At 43.8% G+C, this 6,860-nt stretch overlaps 1 protein-coding gene across 1 annotated transcript in view; it reads right to left on the bottom strand.

Annotated features, from left to right (window-relative positions):
• Window positions 1–1,847: 1,847 nt before the first annotated feature.
• lrig3 (leucine-rich repeats and immunoglobulin-like domains 3) overlaps window positions 1,848–6,860 on the bottom strand; it is a gene marked incomplete at its 3' end in the record, with an annotated part of 26,683 nt that continues 21,670 nt past the window's right edge. The window contains 11 exon segments of the mRNA XM_014027010.1: window positions 1,848–1,875; window positions 1,959–2,207; window positions 2,291–2,431; window positions 2,508–2,666; window positions 2,746–3,216; window positions 3,312–3,593; window positions 3,670–4,005; window positions 4,167–4,330; window positions 4,502–4,573; window positions 5,046–5,117; window positions 5,207–5,287. Of these exon segments, the coding sequence (XP_013882464.1) occupies window positions 1,848–1,875; window positions 1,959–2,207; window positions 2,291–2,431; window positions 2,508–2,666; window positions 2,746–3,216; window positions 3,312–3,593; window positions 3,670–4,005; window positions 4,167–4,330; window positions 4,502–4,573; window positions 5,046–5,117; window positions 5,207–5,287 (2,055 nt within the window).

Here is a 6,860-nt window from a genome sequence, read left to right as displayed (position 1 = left end):
AAATACACACAAAGCAGAACACAGCTAAATGAATCAAAAGTATGTCTATGTAATATTAGAATTTTCTGAGACAATGAATTTTGGTTTTTCATTTTTTTCCCCAGTAAGAGGTTTTTATTTAATAGAATTTTTTGACAAAAAAAATCACAATATATCGCAATATATTGCCTTGCTTAAAGTATCGCAATATATCGGGATATATCGTATCGTGACCCCTCTGACATGATATGTATCGTATCGCCAAATTCTTGCCAATGCACAGCCCTACTCGTCACATATTGACGCATGGTCAGGTACCGTCTGCGTCGTTTTGACGCGTCAGGTAACCYTCTCGCGTCGGTTTTTGACACCCGCGGCTTTTCCGGGTTCACCCCACATAGGAGTCTTTGGGTTGGGGTCCATTGATAATATTAGGGATCAGGATTAATGGTTAATTTTAGGTACTGAGGTCAGGGATAGGATGTCTAGGKCTAATACAAGTTCAATTTAGGGTCTGGGACAGTTAATTGTTGTGCACTTGCTACTCTTTTCAAAAATATGACAACACGCTCCTCCTCCTTCATCTCATCTCACCAATAACTGACGCCAGGGGGTTACCCAAAGCGTCAAAACTGAACGCAAACGGTACCTGACAAAGCATCAATATGTGACGAGTTGGGAGTGAGAATGGGATGCTACTTTAAAGCATTGACTATAAACTTCATTTCCTATAATGCACATTGATTATTTCACCCTCAAAATGATGATGTCCCACCACTAGGTGGAAGTCCACACGGTTCAAAAGTTGTCGGTGGAATCTGCCCTTTAAAATCTTAATTTTGCTGCATTTTTTCATGTTAAATTTGCTTCAGCCTAAGTGTGCTGGGAAGTGGGAACTTCCCACTTACATGTTGTAAATTTTAAACTGGAACATCCCTCCAGTGGGAACTCCCTGTCATCACAGCTCAACAGTGAGTAAAACTTATATTTTTACTTTTCTATTTTATTTATTTCACATTTAGTCAGTTGTCACGCAGTACTTTTCAGTGTTTATAAGAGGACGTGTTAAAATGCTGTTTCTATGCAGGAAATACCACATAGAGCTCAGTTATTGTTTGTTAGCGGAGCTCAGCCAAAGCAACGAGACGAGGAACATGACTTTTATGTTTAGTTTAAGTTAAACACGAAACGTTGAAATTAATTACAACTGCCCCAGTGCCCATGTGAGGCCATCCTGGTCAACAAGGGCCACTATCCTCCACGTTTTAGTTGTTTCTCTGCTCTCATACACTTAACCCGGAATCTTCCTGAAAATGATGTGAATGTAGCAGCGCACATTTAGGTGATTTTTATTGTTTACATATGTGCAAAACATTGCTTGAATCAAAGCTGAAATAACTGAACATGCTGCAGAAACAACCGTACAAAAAAGTAAGCAAAAATAGCATCTGTTTATAAACAATTTACAAAATATAATAAACTTTATAAAAAATGTATATACTCATCTGTTATTTGACTGAAACTTTATCAGCAAAAACCATCATTTCTGCCGTAACATCACAATGTCTTTTACATTCACTTGTTGCACGTCACAGAAGTCCATTCGCTGAGGTAGAAATTAAAGTTTTTGTTGTTTCTCTTCATAAAAGCCATAAGAGCCGGTCAGCTAAGTGCTCATCCTGCGCTGTGAGAAATGATCCGTCCTGCAGCTGTCAAAGGGCTGTTCGTAGACGCTGCTGCTCTGCTCCGAAGACGAGTCCTTGTTGACGTTTTCCTCATAGTTTGAATTATTGTACGGGTTCTCATGCAGAGTTATTCCATTACAAGTAACCGATGATGGGTTGCATCCATTGTAAAAATCCCTATGGGGCCTCCAAGGAGCTTTCCCAAATGTTCCTGAGAGAGAGAAATGTGTGGGAGAAAGTCAGAGGAAAGCACAATCATAGAACCTCAGAATATCAAYGAAACTAAAGACCTACCCATGAAGGTGTTCCCTGGGGAGAGGTTCTCATGATGTCTCCCATAGTTGACCACGTCTCCATTCTCAAAGGGTAGATCACAGTCGCTCTGCTGGTGAGAGGGGTCCTGATGCTTGCTAGGGTTGGGAAGCTGCATCAGGATGCCGGAAGGGCAGAAATCAAAGTAATCAGGCAGCAAGAAATCCTTCCTTTTAGAGTTGCTGTTGCTGTAGTAGTCAGTCCCAGCTGCACTCTGGTCRAAGGAATAACCTGAAGGTGAAAATCCAGACAATTAAAGTTCTGCTTTGGAGTTTTTGCTGAGATGAAGGATCAAAATGATGTTTTTAACCAACCTGTAAAGGCTTCAGATGGCTCGTTGGGATATAAGTTATCTCGGCAAATCAGCGAGCCAATCGGATCTTGATAATGGCAGAGCAAAGGATCAATAGCCGCTTCCATGTCCGCTTCACTTCCTGTGTCCAGCTGACAAAGACCTGTTTGGGTGAAGAGGTGGTATCAAGTAAGCAAACTCAGAATATTTACTTTCAAGACGAAAAAACAGGTGCATACCGTTCATGTCTTTAGGCTGCAGGTAGAAACCACTAATAGACGACGCCATGTACTGATGGCTGCTGCCGCTCTCAGAGGGGATGTAGGCGTCCTGTCGGTCAGACAGGGTTCCCTGGGAGGACAGGTAACTGGGAATATCTGCAGGCAGGTTGGTTTCATCTGGGGCACAAATGCGTTTGACAATTAATAGAAAAGAAAGGTGGAAAATGAGTTTTTGGTCAGCAAAAACTCCACCAACCTGTGTTGGTGACGCTACAGTCCTCGTTTCGCCGTCGAGTGTGGTAGATGATGACCACCCAGACCAGAGATGTTCCAACTACACAACACACCACTGCTATGATGACAATGCCAGCTGTGGCCCACCCGTCGTCGTTCGATCCATTCCCTTTGCCGGTCTCAGCACCCCCCATCACTCCAGAGTCGCAGTTGGGATTTGGTAGAACGCTCAAACGAATGTGTCCCCTCTCTGTTCCCAGAGCGTTGGACATCTCACAGGTGTACTTTCCTGCGTCTGCATCTGCGGCGTCAACAATGATGAGGAGCTGGTTGGCAGCGGCGAAGAAGTGACGCTCCGTCACCACCAGTGGGCTATCGTCTTTGGTCCAGTTCAGTCGCGGTGGGGGGCTGCCGCCAGCGATACACTGGAGGACTGCCGTCTCACCCTTCGCCACCGTGCAATCCAAGAGGGATCGCAAAAAGCGAGGCGTTTCTGAAAGAACCACAGCAGCAAGGATAGTTTAAGGGATTGAATGGCAGCTAAACTAAAATGTTAACCAGACTTCGACAGTAAAATAACTTCCTCACCAAGAACAGTCAGCGTAGCGTTTGCAGAAATGGCCCCCGCTATGTTCTGTGCCGTGCAGCTGTAAACGCCGATGTCTTCCGTTTTCACATCTACGATGAAAAAGACATCGTCCTCCGGCATGACGTGCATGCGACGTTCACGGGCTGCAGGGAAGTCTGTGCCTCCGTCTTTCTGCCAAGCAATCTGGGGGGACGGGTGACCAACAGCAGCACATTCCAGCCGAGCCATCGCTCCGGCTCTGATACTGAGGTCCATCGGCATCTTTGTAAAGGAAGGTAGCACTAGAAAACGACAAAAGACTTTAGGATTGAGAAAGTATTTGAAAAAGTAAAATGGTACTTTCTATCCCAGACTTACTGTGAACAGTGAGCCTGGCCTTAGTGGAGTAGGACGAGCCAAAGTGGTTGGAGATCACGCACTGGTACTTCCCTTCGCTGGAGAAGTCCACGTTACGCAGCTGCAGTGTGGTTGTGTACTCCGTCACTTCTGTTTCACCCCCCGTACCTCCTTGCACCCGCAGGTGGGCCTGATTGTGGATCTCCGCATCGTTCAGGACCTCGTTATCTTTCTTCCAGGCAAAGGTCATGGGCGAGTCACTGGAGCTGGCGGCGGAGCACACAAAGGTCACGTTGGAGCCTTTGAGGGCCGAGCGGGTCTCTGGCTGCACTGTGATCTGAGGCTTAGGGAAGTCATCTGGGTGGTTTAACAAAAACGGAGAAAAACAACTTTTACATTTCCAACGTTTCCTCGTTAAAATCAGCTTGTACAGATGTCCAATGCGGGGATAAAAAGCTTAATCTGTGTTCGTTTCCAAAGCCCCGATTCTGGTGAAACGGCTCGAATGCATCACTCACCGCACACAAAGTCCTCCTGGTTGACGGAGAACACACTCCTGCCCTTCAGCATCTGCGGGTGGGCGCAGCTGGCGTTGATGCAGGGCAGGAAGGTTTGCTCTGCCACCCAGACGGGAAGCCACTTCAGCTGGCAGTCGCACAGGAGGCTGGAGGTGTTCAGGAGCCTGCCAAGGGCGGGAGATAACACAACCTCTAGTGTCCTCCAACACGGCTCGGAAAATAAAATTGCAGGCTTGACAGCAAAATCCGTAGATGGAGGTTTTAACAAAGCAAAGCGGAGACTTTGGCAAAACCCTGAACTCATTCTTAGTGAAGTCACACATGGACACACTTACAGCTCCGCTAGGTTCTTCATCTGAGAGAAGGCGTTGGCTTGGATGGACATGATGGCGTTGTTGCTCAGATCTCTGTAAAGAAATAAGAAAAAGAACATTGAGAACATTTTTTTTGTTCTTTTGCACACAGCAGCAAATGTTTGATGTAAGGACTTCAAAAACATCAATCAGAAGAATAAAAAAGGTCTGGGTTCCAACACAATAAAACTCTGGGCAACAGATTGCTGAGTTAATCAAAGGAGGCCAAACTCTGAGACGCTTTGAGCTTTGGCAACGGCACGGGGAAATAAAACTAATTAGAATCAAATGCAGTTGTTGCACAGTCGAACACACACAGTTGTCTCCACTCGCCTCGGTGATCGATATGATTTGGCTCACACATAAAGATGCTAATGGCAGATTTTTTTTGTCTCRACTCCACATCAAAGCAGAGGAGACAGTTTGGATGCATGGCTCTAACAAACACCCCGTACGTCTTCCTCTGATTCATCCCGCTCAGTTTACAGCCCCGACGTTTGAAAACAAACAGCGAAACATGACTCACAGGTGCTGCAGCGTGTCCAGGCCTGAGAAAGACTTTTTGGTCACAGAGCGGATCTGGTTCCCCTGCAGGAACCTGGGAACAAAAGTCTCATCACTTTTAGTCGCTGACATTATTTTTGTTTAAACGAGTGTTTAATTCAGCATCCCGTCGAAGCAACTCACAGCATTTTCATCTTGTCCAGTGCAGAGAAAGGTCCGTTCATGTCTTCAATGGTCCAGGAGATTTCATTATTCTGGAGATCCCTTTCGGAGGAAACGAAAAAAAGACCAAAATGTTAAAAATTAAAATAAAAATCCACACCCAGAAAAGAACTGAGCCAGTGAATGGTTCTTTTCCTGTGAGCGGCGGACATTAAAGACATTAAAGTGGCTTTGTGCTTTAATAGAAAGTCACTTCCTGGTTTTGTGGCACTTTTAAAAGTTTGTTGTGTGGAAGGGGGAAAGTTTCCCAAGGAAACACTGAAATACAACACGTGCTGCTTTAAAACCCTATTAAAAGAATTTATTATTTTTAAAAAAATGCAGCATTGAACACAATTAAATCATTACATTTGAATCTTAAAGCAACTTTCACTGATAAGTTGTTTATTTTGACATTTATTTGCGTTTTTGTTGGTTATTTTTCATCTAAAGTCAATGTTCATGTAGCTGTCCACAGAAAGAAAAACACACCCAAGATCACTCAAAGCCCAGATTTTCCCAGAGAAATTGTCTCCTTTGATCCTTTAGCTGATTTAAAGCTTTCAAACCGTTATTTTCCTCGGCGTGCTCGGCTACGGCTGACTGAAACTTGTGCAGGGTGTGTGTGTGTGTGTGTGTGTGTGTGTGTGTGTGTGTGCAGGTAAATTCTGTAAATTGGACTGAGCTGAGGACGTACTGGCCTGTGACGTCCATCCAAGCCCACAAAGGTGCACACCTGCCCTGCGGTGACCTCAACAAGCAAGGCTCACATTTGGTTCCAGTTAGCTCGGACCACGGGAAATGTTCCCCAGCCTTTCTGTGGGAAGGGGGGGATGGGTGGATGTGGTGTTGGGCTGAGTCTGGACAGAGGAAAGGACGGTGGGGGGGGGGGTTGCTGAGGTTGTGGTTGTGCCTGTCAGGAGTTTTTTTATGTTTGTGGAGACACCTCAACACGGTAATGTGTAAGCTTCCCCAGAACAAACCGTGCTTTTCTGACGAGGTTTTAGGACTGTAGGGGTCCGTTTAAAAGACGTTTTTATCTGAAACACCAACAACAATAACCTCATACTTTTCTTTTTTTAATCAAATCTGAGCTCTTTTTTATAGCCTTGTTACCAACACTCTCCAAAGATGATCATTTTCTTTTTTGTTATTCATATTTTTCTGTACCTTTGTTGCAATCAGAACTACTTTTGCATACTTTGGGCTATATTAGCCAGTCATATATCAAAATGTTCAGCTCATTCCTGTGATGGGTGTTGTCACTTTTGGTTTTTGTAACTTTTATACTTTCTTTGCAAATTTTCCCTATTGAAGGARTGAATCTCTCTTCCTTTAAAAACACAGTTCACTGCTTTAGTGTATTCAATTTTTTAAAATTATTATTATGCTACTTGTACCTTTTAGCTACAATTCATTTTTTTGAATGATTTTATTTGATCGGGACAGTGTGCAATTAAAACATAATTTGATGCATTGCACCAGATTTAGCCTAAGGCTAATTTACATCTGTAGTCCCATCAAACAGTAAAAACAAAACAACATCCAAATAGACAAATAGAACAAAAACTAAAATAATAAAAATAAAACAAATAGAAATAAGAGAAGAAAAAACAGAAAAATAAAAACAGTATAA

This window comes from Austrofundulus limnaeus, unplaced genomic scaffold, assembly GCF_001266775.1.
Source record: "Austrofundulus limnaeus strain Quisiro unplaced genomic scaffold, Austrofundulus_limnaeus-1.0 Scaffold607, whole genome shotgun sequence".
Taxonomy (NCBI): Eukaryota; Metazoa; Chordata; class Actinopteri; order Cyprinodontiformes; family Rivulidae; genus Austrofundulus; species Austrofundulus limnaeus.
The sequence above is the reverse complement of the archived record's forward strand: the minus strand, read 5'-3'. Positions and strand labels throughout refer to the sequence as shown.